This window comes from Gavia stellata, chromosome 1 (assembly GCF_030936135.1).
Source record: "Gavia stellata isolate bGavSte3 chromosome 1, bGavSte3.hap2, whole genome shotgun sequence".
Classification (NCBI taxonomy): domain Eukaryota; kingdom Metazoa; phylum Chordata; class Aves; order Gaviiformes; family Gaviidae; genus Gavia; species Gavia stellata.
The window spans coordinates 4,950,239-4,969,872 of NC_082594.1; the positions used below are offsets into that span (position 1 = coordinate 4,950,239).

Below are 19,634 nucleotides of genomic sequence, written 5' to 3' on the forward strand. Positions count from 1 at the left end.
AGTGCCCTGTATTCCTGGAAGATGACTTTCTTTTACATACTGAAGGAATCCAGCCAGAGCAGCAATAGTGGCAGATGATCTGGTCAGTTACTCACTGTAAACTACCAGCAATCCATAATTTCTATCAAATTAAACTATTTGACAAAACACAAATAAGGATTTATCTTCATAAATCTGGGCCAAATCATTTAATAAAAAGGTGGAAAGTTCTTTCTGAAGTATAGGAAAGGGAGGTAAATTACAAATAGCAATTGTCTTCAACAGCTCAAGGCTGATAGTTAACAGTAAAAAAAATCCTAAACAGAAAATAGGATACATCCTTTATATTACAAATCAGGAGGTCTAGATTGGTCCAATTTAGTTAGAAATGAGAAGGAAGATCTTGGGGAACTTACTGCTTCAGATTGTCCAGCACTCTATACAAAGAGAAAGTGGCAAAGGCAGTACACAAATCTGAATTAACTCCCTAACCATGGATTTAGTTCGCCAAGTGGCTCGTTCATGCAGATCCCACTAAACAGAAGCAGCACGTTGTGTTTTTTCTCAGCTTCTGGGGTCAAACTGATCCTGATTTGGCCTATTTCCCACTGAAATCAAGGATCCTATGGAAGTCGCACTCGTCTCCTAGGATCTAACCCTGGAATATTTATGTACATACTCAACACGGTTTTCCCTCCTCCCCTCCACTGACAACGCAATCTGTGCCTGAGGTGAGGGCTGCATTGTCCATGCTTCACACAACGCTGAACAATCCTCTTGGAATTCAAAGTCTAATAACACAGTGAATCATGCCTACCTACCGCCTCTCTCTCCAGCAGCAATGTCACTTTGGGTGACTGGCAGCGTGCCCCTCCACTGCTGCTTTTTTGTGAATAAATGCCCTTAGTGATAGCAAAGGAACAGCACTGGTTCAATCAGTGGGAAGCAAGAAGAGTTGTTGGAATAGGGATGTATTTGAGGGAGAAGCCAAAGAAATTGGGATACATCTATTCAGAAGTGGGTGATAAGACTCCAAACTGTATTAGCTCCTTCCTACAGAGCCTGTAGTAGATGTTACCTCCAGTGTTGCAGTGAGGCAATTACAGTGTAAAGTAATTTCTAGGTCCGGAGAGTCAGTTTTAGATATTCTTACAACTTCCTGGCATCTCCTTACTTCTGCTAGAATTAAATAAAATCCTTGCCACGGTCTCTGAAATTTTGTTTAGGAATATTAAAATGCCCAAAACGAGAGATTTTGTATTTTATGGCTCCCATCTGCAGAGGTTGTTTCAAATGTCTACATCCAGCCTTCCTGTCTGCCCGATATGAGCAACTTAGAGAAACACAGCAGACCCCACAAAATGACAAAAGCACACTTCACATTGAATGCCTGCTCGCTGATGAAAGAGCTGGAAGAAGTCACGCACTTCGGCTTTGACTACGAGGTAACACGGTCAGTGTTCTCAGAGGAATTTAGATGTCAGCTTTCCACAGATTTCATATATTTTTCAAAATCTGTTCTTTGTCACTCTGCACATCAGTTCCCCATGGGGATAACAGCCATTTCCCTACCTCATAGCTGTGCTAAGCAGAAATGTAACTGCTAACATCCCCAGTGCCATAGCTGCAGATGCTGAGGGAAGCGGACAGCAATGGTCAGGCTGATGTGCTCTTCCTAAACATCATTCCCTGAAGACATTCTATTTTTTTTTTTTTTAATTTTCCATGTTATTTACTGGTTCAAATGGAAGAGAGCTGCTGCCTACGAACCAATCACCAACCTCTACATCCCTCTCCTTGGTTCGTGCTTGACCTTTCCCAGCCAGTCAGCATTCTACCTACAACCCCATTGGCGCGTGCTTCTCCTCCCATAGCACTGTCAAAGACTGCATGGACCGATGTGCTGATCCAACACAGTATTGTTATTTTCTTAAAATGATCACATTAAAGATTGGATGCCTTCAGACAGTTCTGGCTTCTCATCACTCCTATACATATATACCTACACACCAGTATATACATATACTGACTGATGAGAAACCTGAAGAACTAATTAGTGTTTCTGTATGTCCACCAAGATACCCCAAGGCAGCCTACTTTTCAAATAGTGCTGAAATCCTGTAATCAGGAAATTTTAAGGTTTCTGAAAGGAAACATTCTTAGAGGTTTGAGAGAGTTGGGGTTGTTTAGCCTGGAGAAGAGAAGGCTCTGTGGGGCCTTTCAATACTTCAAGGGGACTTATAAGGAAGATGGAGAGAGACTTTTTACCAGGGCCCGTAGTGATAGTGTAAGGGGTGACAGTTTTAAACTAAAAGAGGGTAGGTTTAGATTGGACATAAGGAAGAAATTTTTTACGATGACGGTGGTGAGACACTGGAACAGGCTGTCCAGAGAAGCTGTGGATGCCCCATCCCTGGAAGTGTTCAAGATCAGGTTTGACAGAACTTTGAGCAACCTGATCTGGTGGAAGATGTCCCTGCCCATGGCAGGGGACTAGATGATCTTTAAAGGTCCCTTCCAAACCAAAGTATTCTGTGATTCTTTGAAATGGAGGCATTCACATGCTAGTAACTTTGGGTAATTTTAGGGAAAATAAAAAATCTTCTGGAGTTGACATATATAAAAACAAAAGCAAAAAGGTCCAAGCCTGAAAAGACTTTTTTTCCTTAAAATTAAGTACCTGCTGATAGTAAACGTACAATAAAAATTGGGTATTTTTAATGTTCTAAATTACTTTTACCTTATAAGTCAAAAAACCAGACAGTGGCTTGTAATACATCCAATACAAAATTAAAAGCCCTAAAAGACGACTGCATATTTATATACATATTAGTTTGTTCCAGCTTTCATTTGAAAGTTTAGTTGGACATTTTCCTGGAAGTGTAGAAATAATATTAGGGACATTATTACCTTTCTGGAATGAAAGGAACTTAGATAAAGAATAGCCTACTGTATCTTCAAAAAGTAGCATGTTTCTTAAGTTCCATGTGCTTTATATTTGCAATTTACATGGGGATTTGTACCAGCGGTGCTGCTCCCTGGGTGTTACTTACTTTGGATGGACTTCTCTAAGGCTGAGTTTACACAGCTGTGGAAAGAAAACCTAGCCACAATCAATTAAAAAGTGCAACACAAATCCTTTGGACAGCATTCTCAGGCTGTCCTGCTGTTGAGACAGCTACTATTCTCCGAGAATGAGTGTTCTAACTGTATTAAACTTAGTCCTAACCAAAATAAGCTTTTACTAATTTTCACCATTTAAGGAACATAAAGACCTGCTTTTGTCATTTAAAGTTTAAGCTGACTAAGCCTCATAGAAACAGAATGTTAAGGAACTAAAGCAATTAAATCCATTTACAGAGGTCAGAAGAGTCTCTGGGTTTTAGACATGATGGGCTTGTATGGTCTGTGCTTCTTATTCATGTGAACTCTCAGATTATGGGTTGATAGGTGGCATAATAAGTCACCTTTGTTTTCCTCCTGATAGCAGGGTGACGCTGAGCTGATCCTAACAGGTCACCAGTGTGCTGGCATTACCTGCACTTCTGATTACTGAACAACTAGAATAAGCACGCAAATGAGACCCCAGACGCCCTGTCTTTGTGTGGGACATATTTATTACCAACCTGCTGAATCCTACACACAATGAAGGCCTCAGGGAATGTAGTATGTCTACAAGCCGATGCAAAAAGCATTGAGAAAAAAAGAGGATAAATAAGCAGGCAGCTGAAAAGCCTGAAGTCTAACTAACTCACCAGCACATAAATAATACAATAATGTCATCAACCCACTGTGGCCTCTGAACAATGCTTCTTCTGTTGTTCAGCTAATTAGCGAAAGAAGAGATTAAGGTCTTTCATCTCACTTGCTTTCTCTTTCTTCCCTCTCTTTACCTGGAGGGTGTGCTTGTATGTGTACATATATATTCCCTAAATGAATACAGAGAAAGTACATGCATTATGATGTTGAAAATATGAGGTGGAGTGTGAGTTTGGCTTTATTTCCAACAAGAGGGTCATCTACATGATTTCAGATTTCAACGTACCGCAACTGCAAGGAGTCAGATGTGTGTATGTGTGTGTGTGTTACGGGGTGGGAGGGGAGGGGGGAAGCTGAACAGAGGATATGAATTTTAAGCAGTTTCCTGAATGAATACGACACTGTATTTCCCCCTACTCTCCTTAGGATGACAATTCAGAGGAGATAACCTTCTCCTTTGAAGAACCCTGAAGGGAAAGTTTGTTTTTTCCATAACAAATGCAACAAAAGAAAAGAAGAGGGAAGCTGGGAAAGGGGTGGTAGAGGGGGGGAACACAAATTAAATGTCAAACTTTCTCCCTTACTTGGAGATAACAGCATACTAGGAAGCCGTCTTAGAAGCTTAACATAAACGGAGTTAAGCTGTTGCCAGCTGCAGTAAACCTCTCTCTCACCTTTCTTTCTCTCTTTCAAGATATCTTTGAATGCCTTCTCCTTCGTCATAAATCAGACCTGTGAGCAATTATCACTCAAGCCGGATGGCAGTGGCCTGAGTGGCCACTGCTATTCCACCGCTGTAATCTGCACTTTGTCAGGTTACACTACCCTTGATGAAATTTCACATTTCATTGCCAATGAGTGTTACCTCTCCGTTTATGACTCATTGTCTTTGCAGCAGAGAGCTGTGAATCTCATTCCTCTTCTTGAAATCTGTTTAAGCAGAGCGGTCCATCCGGCGGTGCTGAGCACCCTCAGCTCCCGATCCGGGAGTCTCAGAGCATCCCAGAAGCACGGGGTTGTGCTGCTGCCTCAGATACTTACCCTGAGGGCATCTCTCAGCGCCTCTGAGGGAGATGCGGACAGCAGGCACCCTCCTCTGGCCTCTGAGGCTGAGCACACGGTGCTGATGCCGCTGTCACAACTCACAAGGCAACTCTGGGGTTTCGGCATTCCCTTTTCCATCCACGTTCCTCTTCGGTGACAGGTTCCTGACAGCGGCGGGAGCCTCCGGGCCGCTCTCAGCTGCACGGGGCCCGCGGCGGCGTGAGCCCTCCTGGCCGCCCTCCCCTCAGCCAGACCCCAGGGTGCACCTTGCAGCCCTCACAGAAAAGGGGGGTTCTTTGGTGAGTTTTTCAGCCAGGAGGAAAAAAAAGCCCTAAACAAAACCAAAATCCCCCCCCAAAAGGGAGGGGGCTCCAACCTTCAACTCGTTAAGTTTCTGAGCTCTGCCCAGGTACCATAGTGGGTGGCTCATCCCTCACCACCCTCACCACAGCCACCCAGCAACGCGCACAGAGGCCAGTACAAACCTTTCCAACGCTGCCTTTTTTAAGCCTTTATGAGGTGATCATTTTTTCCCCCTTTTTATCCCCCTCCCGAATTTATTTAATTTTTTTAAAAACAAAATTCCGAAACCAACCCAAAGGGCACATCCGCATCCCCAGCCAACCTCCATCCCCGCGCACGGCTGTCAGACCAGCAAGAAAAGTAGGTAGAGAGAGAGAGTCACTCACCGTTGGCGGCGACACAGAGGTTTCCAGAGCCACTTTTAACTAAGAATGAATTAGGGACAAACTCTTCCTCAGAGTCAGAGTCCGCGGCCGGCTGGGCCGCGCCGTTGCCCAGCAACCGCCCCGGGCCCTCATTGGCCGGCGGCGAGGGGGGAGGGGAGGGGGACTGCTCGGGGGGGGTGGAGGAGGCGGACGAACAAGGCAGGGGAGGACCTGCGGGCCACAAACACACACGCACACACACAGAGAGAAGGGGGAAAAAAAAAACAACAACAAAAAAAATAAATGAAATAAACAAAAAACGACAAAACACAGACAGAGAGACAAAAAAGTTGAGCCGGGGCACGGGGGAAGGCCGCCCCCCCCCCCCCCCCCCCCCCGACGCCTGCCCCAATGGGGCAGCCCTGCCCGAGGGGCGGCCGGCTGCACATGTCTGCCGCCGGCTGCTCTGAGGGGACCGCCGCTGTCCCTCGGGCGGTAACGGTCCGTTCGAACTCATACCCATCGTTTTTCTAAAGATTTTGGTATCGGAGGGAGCCCCTGGTTCAAGATACGCTTCGTGCGGCAAAGTGGGCGCTCCCTGTCAATGAGGCCGAGCGTTGACGCTGGGCTGCGTTGTGCTAAACGAAAAGTTTTGCCTGAGGTATTGTGAGGTAAAGTATTTCAGATTTCATGTGAAAAGGGTAGAGTCCGTTTGGGGATTGGGTTTAACCATCCCCTTATCAAGTTTGTAAGGCAAACAGCCTGAAACCTGCCTCACGCAGGCAGAAGGCGGAGGAGAGAACCAGGCATCACTATGTGGTGTTGAAGCATGTCAGTGAACCAATGCACTGATACAGGGCAGAAGCAAAGCTCAGTGCAGACAGTGTCGTTTCATTGATTAAATCATGACAAATGCAGCAAATTAGGTTCTTAGATGATTTTACATAAAGCTGCGCCTGATCAAGGAAGAGCTTCTACTGACTGCGAGGAAATTGGATCAGGTACACGGAGGTTAAGTAGATCCAATTCAAAAAGCTTACTGTAAATAATTCATGGTTATCAGGGTCGTATTCCAATCAGATTTTTAAACAAAACTGGGAAATCAGAAACCCCAAACTGGTGAAAAAACTTTCAGGCAAACGTGGAGGTCAGATATGTGCAGCACATCAATAAAAACAGGGGGAATATGAACACAGACATATAATAGGTTAAAATACAGGACAATGCATTTAAATGTGAGCTTTTCCCCTTGATACATTTGATCCAAAAGTCGTAATGATTAATCATCTCCCACATTTTGCCAAACACTGAAATGTTATCATGCAAAATCCATCAAAATAAAAGAATAAAAGTCAGCACAAGAAAACTAGCAAACTTAAAAAACGATCTGTTTCTAAAAAAAACACATTTTGAACACAACATAGCACACAACATAGCTGTACAATATTTCTTACGAAACAGAACATGAACACTTTTAGGAAAGGACACAACCCCAAAACAATGAAGCGGGTTTAACATTTAAATCCCCCAAATCTGGTTCTGCTAAGTTTCTTTCCACCTTGGTCATCAGTTTTTCTCATGATCAGCCCTTGGATGTCACCTCCCTGGCATATGCAGATCTTATAAATTGCAAATTATAATCAGAGCAGAAATTGGGGTGATGGAGGCAAAGCCTGGGAACCAGGAAGAATACAGGACTGTACCTGTGCTCAGGGACACTCAAGTGACTGTGGTCACCCAAAGGAGAAGCCAGCCTTCATGGAGAGCCTACGCTTTCTTGCATGAATGGCAGTCTGTGCAGCGTGCAGACTGCGTGCAGGAAGATGTGAGCCCTGTGTGTTTTGTTACGATCAGCAGTGGAGTTGTCTGGGTCTCGTTCCTTCTGACAAGCCTCCAGACAGAGAATTTCCTCCTTTAGGAATGCAGCTTTCAAGGAATCTGCAGCCCACTTCACACTCCCTGACCCTTTTTACGGTGCCAAGACTATAACCTTCCCATTGTGTTAACTGCCAGTAGGAGCTGGAGAGAGAGACGGCAAAAAAAGGGAGCGTGTGCAAGTGGATGAGCACTGCTTTCCCTGTCACAGACCCTGACGTGCAAATGGAGATTTAGCTCTACCTCTGATGGGCTCTTGAAGGGGCAAAGTCTGCTCTGCCTCATCCTCTTTGTTGCAATGGAGATTTGATGAGCCCGGACACGTAATAAAGTTTAAATCATGGCTTTGATTTGCTATGCATTTGTTACAAACCAGGATGATATGTATTTCTGATACTGTGTAGTCAGCACCTGAATTCTATCGTGATGATGAGTGAAATGGAAAGAAAGTGTTAAACTTCTGTCTTCCTATAGACCCATACAATTTTTCAGTGTACTTTGTAACTGGAGGACACATTTTTCCAGCCATTGAGAGAGACAAACTAGATTTAAAAAATTATTTCAAGCCTCTGACCGATTTACCCAAAGACCAGTAAAAATGCATAAAAAAGTAGTTAATGGTGTGACTATCCGTGACAAAAAAAATTGTGTGGTGAATGACAGTAGAGCCCCAATGCTATCCCTGTGTTTTGGTCAGACAGCACGCTTGGCATATCTATACATGAAGTCTGCAGCCCGGACATAAAGACCAGGAGCAGAATGAGCTGAATTTGGAATCATAACTCTAAAAGCAAAATGTCAGTGCTTCTGTCAGCCCATATCAGAAACTTTCTGCCATTTCCACATGGCTGCAGGTTGGGTTTTTTGGTATAGGCTTTCCCCGTCTCACAGTATTGCAGATTTGGCAAGAATAAAAGAAAAATCATGACTAAAAACCAAAACCTCTTTAATGAAAAGTTTGGATTTTAATCAACTACACCATTGCAGAGAGCACACGAGAAGTTCCCGTGGGCTTTCACGGTCGTTACACGCACTTCTAGCTGTGCACGAGCTGACCTCTACAAGGGAAGGTTCCCTAGGAATTGCACATACTGACCACGTTACCGAGGGCTGCGCTGCTGTGAAGGGCACTGCCACATAACACCGTGTTCCCTGGAAAATTCCCTTTTGGGCATGCGATATTTGGGTGGACACAACAAGAGGTTTTACAAGCTGCTGGATGGAAGGTGTGTGTTAGTCAGCTGTGCTGACAACTTCCATCCAGTTAAAATGCGTGGGGAGCAAAGCGATACCTTCCTTTTTAACCTGTCAGCAACTCTGTAAGACAAGGGTGTCATAAGCTGTGGATCCTTTAAGAGAATTGCCTCCTTTTCTCTGCTTGGACAGAAAACCAAAAATTGAATCTGACCTTTTCACAAAAAATAAACCAAGAGACGGACGAAAGATACAAGTCCGTATCCTTCTCAGACAAGTATCTCATTGAAATCACTGCGACTGCAGGTCCAAGTAAAACAAGCAGGATTCGGCCCATAAACTTTCATTCCAGCTGCCAGAGCAAAATTTCTAATTGATTACTACAGAATGAATTCACAGCAATACTGAGTTGCTATGGAACCTGAGCAAGTAGGCCAAGTCACTTTGCGGTATGTGCTGGTTCTCCTTCAAAAATACAAACCAGAAGGACTAGATAACACATTCATTATGCACACTCTTGCAGTTTGGAAGCTAACTCAAAGAAAAACAAAACGGATTCCAAGTATGGGCCCCTTGGCATCAATTTGTAACAATCTTATATATCCGCTTGCAGTGAACAGTCAAAATTATGTTCTTTGGACTTGAGGCAGGAACAATATAAGTTGAATGTCTCTGTATGAATGATATGTTCCTTGCACATATTCAGAGGAAAACAGAACATAAACTTCTATTTTATCTATGTGCCAGTTTTTCAGATTAAGATTAAAAAAAATCAGGGCAGGATATGTTACAGTCTCTGGTAGATTTATGAAAGTACTTAGGAAACACAAACTTTGGAAATAGGTTAACACAAAGAATCTGTTCCCCAACTTAGCTAAGGAGCTCTGCAAAATTCAGGCAACGGCTTTAAATTTAGGGACGAGACAACCAGAGTAGACCCTAAATAGTTAGGAGAAAGTAAGACAAACAATAAACATGTCTTCAGTTCATGCTACACATTCGGCTGTAATATTTCAGAACACTGTGTGTTTCTAGAATTACTCTGTCTCTTGCAGGATTTGGCCTTCAGAGATCAAGAGCTGATTTAAAACCGGTGTATTCATGCTAGTGTGAATAGAAGGGCTGCCAGGAATACAGAGCACTCAAGGAGATACTTTTAAACGAAGGACAGTAAATTGTTTTGTAGACAGGGGATTATACTCATACGTTTACAGTTTGTCCCAAAAGAGGTGAAAAAGAGTGGATATGCAAATGTTGACTTTTCACAGAACTGACACCACAAGGCAATGGGATTTGATAGTGTTCAATAAACCCAGAATGGTATTATCTGCAATCAATAAATCATTAATATCAGCTTTTTTCCCATAGTACCTTCTTCTATCAAGCTTCAACCAAGAATCTTTAAGAGCTTTACAAGCGTTGAGTATGTAAGCTTTGAAATACTGTTATCAGATCTGCTGGGATCTGTTGTCAGATTGGCTGATAAAATCAGATTGTCTGGGGAGCAGACTTACACTTCTGACAGATAAGGAAACTGAGGCACAGAGAAGTGAAATAATTTGCTTCAAAACGCTATTGTTTCCTGTATCTGTGTACTGTATCTCTAGCCACTGAAATAGTCTAAAAGGCTGTTTTTCATATTCAAAATATTTTAAATTAGCAGAATTTCCACTGTGGAGGAGGGACAGGGGAAAGCGGGTGGAAGCACTGTCATCGCAATTACCTCAGTACAGCAGCTACAGTAGTTCTCACCTAAGAACTTTTGCCTTAAGTCATGGCATTGAAAATGCTTACCCTTTATACAACCTTAACATACGAAAGTTTCTAACAATGGTACTGGTGCACCAGTAACAAGCACCATTACAAACAAAAGGCCATCACAACGCAGCTCTGGCCTTTAACATGTAAAGCACTGGTATGCACTGTGGGTTCTTAGGAAGGCTCTGTAAGTGATAGGGGAGTGTATTCTGTAGTGTGCTGGCTGTGTCTATTATCCTGTCAAAAGAGAGAGAATGTAAACAGATGCGCTTCTTTTTTTGTCTTCCCCTCACTTTGCACAGGGGTTTTGAGTGATTTTTATTGACATTGGAACTAAATCTTATTGATCTATATTAAAACTGTAGCTAGTCTTGCACTGGTGAAAACCATGACCTACTCACACAACGGAAACGCTTAGGTACCCCTGTCTGATAAAAGACATTAATTAATAAATAAATCTAAAACTCGAGCGATTTCATCCCACACCATATCTAAATGATTAAAAGCATGAAGCAGTGCTGCAGGGCTGAGATCTCCTTATGTGAAAGAGCCATATCTGAAAGGTGACAGGCAGAGTGGGCATCAGGACATCCCCAAGCAACCCCTCTGAGATGGATTGCTGACAGCACATGGGACAAGGTGGGAAGGGCAGTGCCGTGCCTGCTTGGCCGTGTTCAGTTCCCTGCAGAATATAAAAGGCAGTGATCTGCTCCACTGGTATTTCAGGGCATCAGAGGTCCTGCTGGGTTGAGGAGGGGAGCGGGAGAATATCTGGCATTTTGCTTTTCAAGGTGAAGGGGAACATATTATTTGAAGACAAGCCCTGATTATCGCACAGTAAAAGACTGCTTTCTTAGCATCCAGGAGCCTCGCTCCCTCAGAGCTGGAGAAAGAAGGAATTTTCCTAAGGGACGAACAGCATTCACAGAATCACAGAATCACTACGGTTGGAAAAGACCTGTAAGATCATCAAGTCGAACCATCAACTAACACCACCATGCCCACTAAACCATGTCCCGCAGTGCCACGTCCACACATTCCTTGAACACCTCCAGTGATGGTGACTCCACCACCTCCCTGGGCAGCCTGTTCCAACGCTTCAGCACTCTCTCCTAATATCCTAAGTTTTTCCTAATATCCAGCCTCCCCTGGCGCAACTTGAGGCCGTTTCCTCTTGCCCTGTTACTCGTCACTTGGGAGAAGAGACCAACACCCACCTCTCTGCAACCCCCTTTCAGGTAGTTGTAGAGAGCGATGAGGTCTCCCCTCAGCCTCCTCTTCTCCAGACTGAACAACCCCAGCTCCCTCAGCCGCTCCTCATCAGACTTGTGCTCCAGACCCCTCACCAGCTTCATTGCCCTTCTCTGGACATGTTCTTGGCAGCATATCATGCCTTTCCTGTGGACAGCAGAAGACACCACTGGAAAAAGAGCAAGCTGAACTAGCTGTCTGGAAAAACATGTCAGTGAATCATAGGAATAAGGAATTGTTGTGCAGATTTATTGCTGTTCTTTAACAATAGGTGGTCACAACATTGTTAGTTCAACAGGGAATATATATCTTGTGTTTAGAATTGATTAAAAAAGCAGTCTTGGAAAACCCCTCTTAGTTATTTATATTTCCTGAATTTCCACCTGCACTTATGTTTATTTTATTTAATTTAATTTTGTGTGTTTGATTTATAGTTATGGAGCCAGAGGGGAAAATAAATGAAATAAAGGGGACAAATGAATATCATCTTAACAAGAAAAACCTGGGCAGCTGCCATGTCACCAAAATTAAGAAATGAGTAGTTGGGCCTCGAAAATGAGAAATAATCACATGCCCTGTATGAAGACTGGCATATTGGGAAAAAAGGGCCATGCAAGGTTAAGAATGAACGAATAAATTCACTTGGACCGAAATGCAGTATGAAGAACATATGTTACATGGGCTTCACCAGCCTTGTGGGTGATTTGTGTTACTCCTCCAAACTGTGGTTTTCCCCTCCCCTGTGCTATGAGGAGATGCAATGATTTTCTTTATCCGTTTGCCCGGGTGGTGTATTTTCTATCAAGGCAGTCACAAAGTCACTGTCAGCAGGAACTCGGGAACATTCTTGTTTGTGCAGGGCAGACCACGGGCAGACCTTCCTCTGGTGGAAAACATCTAGAATGGCTGTGGCTCTGTGAGGGGCGATGTGATGCTGGGATATGTAAAAGCACCACAGCTGTATGCCTGCTACCTGCCTCTGTTCCAGCACAGAGCACGGACTGAGCTTTTGGGCCGTATGCAGTTATTCCCCAAATGAAGCAGAAGGTAGAAGGGGACAAGAAATAACCCAGACTGCAGATCTCCTTTCCCCAGCTCCTGAGGTTACTAACCTGACCCAAAACAGCAGAAAACAATTATCCATTGAGCAAGATGGAGAGGAGCAGGGAGGAAATTGTTCCCTTCTGAAATGCAGTTCCTCCGGGGCTTGGGGTGCTCTGGAGCAGCACAGCCGCACTTACAATTTTTTGCCAACACAAGAAAATAATACGGCAGATTTTCAGAAAATTACACGGGCAATTGCCTGAGCCGGATACTCAGCTTGCTCATTTGTAGGCACAACAGTAGAAACAGATTGTGTAAGTTAGCTATGCGATTTTCTGAAACATCAGTCTCCAAGGCTGAGATTGTGCTGTTATTCAAAAGCACAAACAGGTAATGTAATTTCAAAATATATGGGAGATTGCTTGTATCTCTTTCAAAATCAAAGAAATAAGGATCAAGAAAGAAAGGCTCTCTTCTGATAGAGACAGTATAAACAATCCTAATCACCACAGAATATTTATATCATTCCTTGTGAAATATTTACGCAAGTAATTCACATCATCTAAAGTTTTAAGGGAAGTGCAGGCCCCTAATTATGGATCAGCATTACAAAAGCTTGTGCAGCTTTACTCAAACCCAACTTGTAAAAGAATAATGTAATCAGTAGGAAGGCTGATGAGCTGCCCGTGAAATGGCCCCTCTCTATCTGACACTAATGCTCTATCCGATTCAAACCACCCAATATAAAGTATGAAGTTCTCTGCAAATGATTACATGCAAATCTCCTAAAAGGTCCATTTTCCTTTATTTGAACACCAAACTGTAGGCTTTGTAGAAATTGCTTTCTCTAAGCTTAATGCTAACAAAAAGGTTTACACTAGCCTTGCAAAACTTTTCCTGATACGCTTGGTCAAGGCAAAGCACCCTTTCACATTCCTGTTACCCTAGCAGGGAAGAGTTATTATACATGAGCCATTGCAAGACTTTTTCACCTGCCCCAGCAAATAACATTTACACAAATACCTTGCAGGGTGGTTGGCACTAATTTTCTAAAATTAACTTCTGAAGTAATGCCAGAGGAGTCAAAACTGTGGAACGCTAGAAACCAATCAAAGTTGCATGACATTAGAGCCCACCTACCAGGGAGCAAAGCTAATTCATCCGATAGCCGAAGCACCAAAAAATCCACAAGTTCAGCTCACGATCAGTGATACACTTTGGGACCTTCCTGACCGGTGTGGGTGGGTTTTACATACATTGTATGGAAAACAATGCATGGTGAGGCGAACTATGCTGTTAAGGAATGAAATGTGTATTTCCCCCTGTTAACTAGACAATCACAAAGGAGCATCTCTTGAAAGGAATGAACGTTGCAGTTGTTAAGAGAAATCCAGGATTTGTTTGGGGAAAGGAAAGGATGATGTGACATCCTGCAACATAGTCACCGTAGGGTCTCCCTGCAGTCAGGGGAAGTACAGCCTTATCTCTCAGAGCCCACTTATCCTGTCTGCAATTTGAGTTGAAGTGTCTTATTTCTCCTCATTATACCGGGAGCCTTGAGTGATCCTAACTGAGATTCGTAAGTGAAAGTGGCATGAACCCTGGGCTTAATGTCTAGAACCTGCCTGAAGGTAAGGCAATCTCACTGAGACATTTTTGGCAGTGATATTTCGGTTTGCTCCGTGATACCTAAGGCCCCATCATATGTGCAGACTTAACACTTCCCTTCCATGCTCATAGGCAAAGGTGCTGTACAGTAGCGATGGAAGTGGAGACTAAACGCATAGGCAGCTGGAGATAAAAGTTGCGGTGAAGGAGGACATTGAAGCAATGATATTTTATGCTTCTCTTGGGAAGAAACATAGTCTGCCTAAGTACAGTCCGAGGAAAACATATGGCTGAAGATCTCTGGAGCGTGACAAAGGGGTATCAAAGTTATACTGCAGTGAGAATCCAACCCGTCTGTCCCTAAGCTCTCTGGAGAGGAAATTTGGGGTGAGAGGAATGTTGCCTGAATAAAGAGATTGTATGTTTTCCTATTTTGGTTAAAATTACTGTTGGCTTTGGATTTCTGCGCTGTATAAAACTAATGAACTTACTTGTTTAGACTCTTGTACTTCCTGGCACAATTGGGCAATTCCAAGCACAAATACTGGGCAGAGAATGGATTGAGAGCAGCCCTGAGGAGAAGGACCTGGGGGTGTTGGTTGACGAGAAGCTCAACGTGAGCCAGCAATGTGCGCTCGCAGCCCAGAAAGCCAACCGTATCCTGGGCTGCATCAAAAGAAGCATGGCCAGCAGGTCGAGGGAGGGGATTCTCCCCCTCTCCTCCACTCTCGTGAGACCCCACCTGGAGTACTGTGTTCAGCTCTGGGGCCCCCAACGTAAGGACATGGGTCTGTGGGAGTGAGTCCAGAGGAGGGCCACAAAGATGATCAGAAGCCTGGAGCACTTATCCTATGAGGAAAGGCTGAGAGAGTTGGGGTGGTTCAGCCTGGAGAAGAGAAGACTCTGGGGAGACCTCACAGCAGCCTTCCAGTACCCGAAGGGGGCCTACCAGAAAGCTGGAGAGGGACTTTTTACAAGGGCATGTAGTGATAGGACGAGGGGTAATGGCTTTAAGCTGAAAGAGGGTAGATTTAGATTAGACATAAGGAAGAAATTCTTCACTATGAGGGTGGTGAGGCACTGGAACAGGTTGCCCAGAGAAGCTGTGGATGCCCCAACCCTGGAAGTGTTCAAGACCAGGTTGGACGGGGCTTTGAGCAACCTGGTCTAGTGGAAGGTGTCCCTGCCCATGGCAGGGGGGTTGGAACTAGATGATCTTTAAGATCCGTTCCAACTCAAATCATTCTATTACTCTAGGATTTCCTCCTGATCCCACTCGTTATCCCCATTAGGGTTGGATGCTCGCATCCCTAAAATTCTATGTAATTCGTTTTCCACTGACTGTTGTTTCTTATGTTCTATCCGATCTCCCTTAGTTTTGGGAAGACCTTTTTCCAGTGCACGATTTCAAACAAAGCAAACAGCGTCCCTTCAACATCTAAGAGTCATGGTTCAGAAGATCATTCTCTTTCTTCAGCTGAGAAAAGAGATCAAGGCAACCTAGTGCTAGAAGAGTCCTCTTAGAAGGACTTCTAAAGGGATCTGATTAAGGAGAAAGGTTATTTTCCACAGCAGTTTCTTTCTGTGAGCTAGCCCTGGGGTTCTGGACTTGAAAACAGTAGAAAGTGTGAGGTTCCTGCAGAGCGGGAAGCAGGATGGCTGCACCAGAATGATGCTGAGCCTGAGTTACTGTGCTTTAGACACAAGCAGCAGGGCATGGTGCCATGCTAAAGGGGCTGCACCCCCTGCTAGCACCTCTGCGCAGCACTGTGCTGCAGATGTGCCAGCCTGAAGGACCCTTAAGTCTGTCTCTCTGCACTCAGGTTGATGGTGGGTGTAATTCCTTTCCCTTAGACTCTGAGAGAGACCTGCTGTGTAAACTGGGGAAGAACTCTTCAGACCTGTCTGGTCTGATCCTTATGCATTGGACTCTCATTTGACATCCACCTTGTGCTCCCCAGGAATGTGTTTGAATCTTGTGCATACCCTGTGCCTGGCACAGCTCATTAAAAGATCAGACCTATCCTGCCTCTTCCAGTAATTTCAATCTTTTTGTCTATTTATTCTGCAGGCTTTCCTCGACACAGGCTGCTTCTCCTTGTGTTCAAGTGAAGCTAGCAAAACAGCAGGACCTTGATCTTGTGTTTGGCCATTACGTGTTCCTGCAATGCAAACTGTAAGAGTAGGAAAGTTGTTTGTGCTCGAGTAGCTGTAATTATTGTGGAGGAGAGCTGTTGACAATGTTCTGGCAGGCAGTGAGAGGCTGAGAGTGGCCCTTTGCTACAATCTGAAGGCAGGACAAGTGCTATGTTTCCAGGGAGGTCAAAGTGAAGACCACATACTTACTGAAAAAGCTGCGAAGATGCGCAGCCCTCATTGCTCTAATCCAAGGTTTCCCCTTATAAACCTGCACTTCAGCTTCTTTTTCCCAGAAAACTTCCAGAATTCTTGCTAAGGCAAAGAGCCAAAATATAGCTGTGCTTCTGGAGGTGATACCCTTCTCTCCTAGGAAAGATTTCTAGTCAATGGTATTGACCAAGAAGGCAATGCAGGAATATGACAATATTATGCCAGAAAAAAATGGTGTTGGAGCAAAAATTCTTATTTGCTTTTTGTTTGTTTCAGGCCTAGAACAACATTAACACGTAAAGAGGAAGAGTCACCTGCAAGAAAAAAGGAAATTGGTAGAGATAAAGTTTCAGTTATTGAATGGCATTTCCAGTCCAAAAATGGGAACAATTATTTTTCCTCCAAAATGACTGTATGTCTTTCAGCAGACAACAAACCGACTTGCAAATGCAATAGCAAGACTTCAGAAAATTTCAGAGACATCATTGATGTTATTGTTTTTTTCTCCAAAGCCTTGATTAAGATCTTTAAAGCTGCAATTTGAATACCTTAATCATTGCTTTACTGACTTCTGCCCTATAAGAAAAAAATCTTTATCTTCACTTTTGTTCAGTTCCCTGCTCAATGAAAACCTGAAATTCTTCCAGGCATATCTAAAGAAAGGTCCCAAATAAGAGAGGTTTTCTGGAGAGAGGGAAGGTAAGGATAATTCAAAACACATAAAAGGCACATGAGGATTATTTGTTAAAAAAAAAAAAAAAAAAAAAAAATTTCCAGTCGTTCGGAGAAGGATTCACAGCAGTGTGGGCTATAAGCAGTAGAGCTAAATGCAGGGAGAAGTATACCCACGGTCTCGTTACCTTAACAGTCTGTCTCTCATTCCCCCAGCCCCTGTCTGTTTTTCTCAGGGACAGTTAAAGGAATTGGTTATCTTCAAGGAAAAGCCATTTTAGAAAGATGAGAGCAGTATTAGAAAAGAATTCCGTGCTTGGTAATATGTCACCTGAACCCATGTAAAAATGTGCTACAAGCTTTGCCATAACAGAACAAACTACTGGTCCACCTGATTTACCAACCTTTCCCCATCGTTGGCTAATTCCAGCCACTCCCATAAGGCAATTAATTACACCCTATGGTATAGGGAGAGACCTACTACTACATAGTAATCAAAGTTATGCAAGGAAGCAAGATGACTAATAGCCTTTATTTTTTTCCTGAGTGTTGGAAGAGTATGTGCTATGTGTACAACTGATAGGGAATTATTTTTCTCAGTCTAAGGTGTTTGCCCCAAAACTACCATGTAACAGGTGGTTTCACATACTAGCGATGAAATATTCCCTGCTTTCCTTTTTTAAATATAATGGTTTTGATGGTGATGAAATGCTAACAGGAGCAGAGAATCCTTATGTTTTGGGTGACAAACAGCCCTTGCTGGTTGTCTTGTCCATCTCTGAGGTAGTTATTCGCTACAGCATAGAATTCCCTTCTATAACAAGTCTAATTTTAAATTCCCGATCAATTAGACTGGGCAGCCTGTTCCAGACTCTCAGAGGTCTAACGACGCCCACTCTCAGATGTGCTTATGTTATACTGTGTTGAACACTCTTCAGTAGGCTGGCGAACAGACTAAGTAACATAGTGGTCTCTTTTATCTCTAATTTTGATGATTACCTGCCTGACCTCTTTGACAGGCTTGGCCTTCTGTACACTATTCAATATTTTACACAGCTATTTTCTTTCTTACAATTCTTTTCGAAGTAAAGGCCCTGATCTGCAAGCACCATGCAGACCCAGCTGCCTTTCATCAGGTTGCTATGCAGTCCACATGTGTGTTGGCCAAATGACTGGAGTGGAGAAGCTCTTGCTAAACAGCCCTGGAGGCCCTTCTGCAGACGTTACAGCGGTTCCACCACACTTTAATGAGCAACTCTGGCTTTAGTTCTGCCCTAATTTTTACCTTTTGGCTATCCCTACACACATTCAGATGAGCTATGTTTTCCCCATACTCTTTTAAATTTTGATTGCATAGCACCCACGTGCACAGAGAAAAGGCTCTTTTTCTTTCCTGGACGATTTTTCAAGTGATGCTTTTCTTTTAAAAAAACAACAAAAAAACAAAACAAAAAATCCCACCGCAGGTTAATCTAAAGCCCAGTTTTCTACAAGGCTGTATTATAATTCTCACGGGAGAAATACATGCAAACAATCTTGTACATACGGAAATTCCCAGCAGTATTACGGTGTTTTCTTGTCCTACATACAGAAAAATAAAGTAGCCATGTTATTTCACTGGGCTGTTTCTTCAGCTTACAGCGTACTTCCTTCCTGATGTCACATCCTGTATAGTGATCCTATTAGTGAAGATAATAGTATAAACTCAGCTCCTACTTGGATTCCTAAATTGTCCCTTTATCGCAGCCTTTATAAAAATGCTTGGAAAATTCATTTACCAACCAGTTCTGAAGTATTTCACTGAATTACCTGGAAAAATTCAAATGCTGACTGGAAAGAAGTGCTAAAATTTATTTGGAAAAAAATTAAACAAGCATAACAGCTACTGCTTATCAGTGAAAAGAAAGATAAAATAAGCAAGGATTTTTGTGTAAGGCTAATTACCCAGACCTTCAATTTCCTCACTTAGTATATTTATTTAGGCACTGTAATTAAGCCATTTAATTGCTCAGTATCCTCTAAGAACTGACCTTGATGTGTAAAGTAAAATTATATTAGAACAAGATAGGAAAGAATAACTAAAATGAACTTGAAAAGTCTAGAAGTGGAAAAAGCTTTGCAAAATGTATGACTTTTTGGCTCCATATATGATCAGTTGTCTTTTGTTCATAAAGTGTTAAAAAGCACAGGAGACAGCAAAATGAATGTAAATGGTGCTGTGGAGATTCCTGAAGTCCTGGATGGCCAGCCCCACTTCTAGGGGCTGCCCAGTCGTGTAGCTTTCTGTGCTCATTAAGTGTCTTGCTACTTAACCTGCTGGTTCCCTCATCTTTTAACATTAAAAAGAGTATTATCAGAGAGAGAAACCTGTCTCTTGCGCAACCTTGCTGGAGTGTACACTGAGATGAAGAGCCCTCTTAAATCCTCAAATGG

The 19,634-nt window shown here is 43.2% G+C and overlaps 1 protein-coding gene across 3 annotated transcripts in view; it reads right to left on the bottom strand.

Moving 5' to 3' along the window:
- TENM4 (teneurin transmembrane protein 4) overlaps nt 1-19,634 on the bottom strand; it is a 360,992-nt gene that overhangs the window by 264,246 nt on the left and 77,112 nt on the right. For 2 of the 3 annotated variants that reach the window (XM_059822500.1, XM_059822492.1), the window contains exon 3: nt 5,472-5,681. The exons of the other annotated variant lie outside the window; for it this stretch is intronic. In XM_059822500.1, the coding sequence (XP_059678483.1) occupies nt 5,472-5,681 (210 nt within the window). The remainder of the gene's footprint in view (nt 1-5,471; nt 5,682-19,634) is intronic. 3 annotated transcript variants of the gene reach the window in all.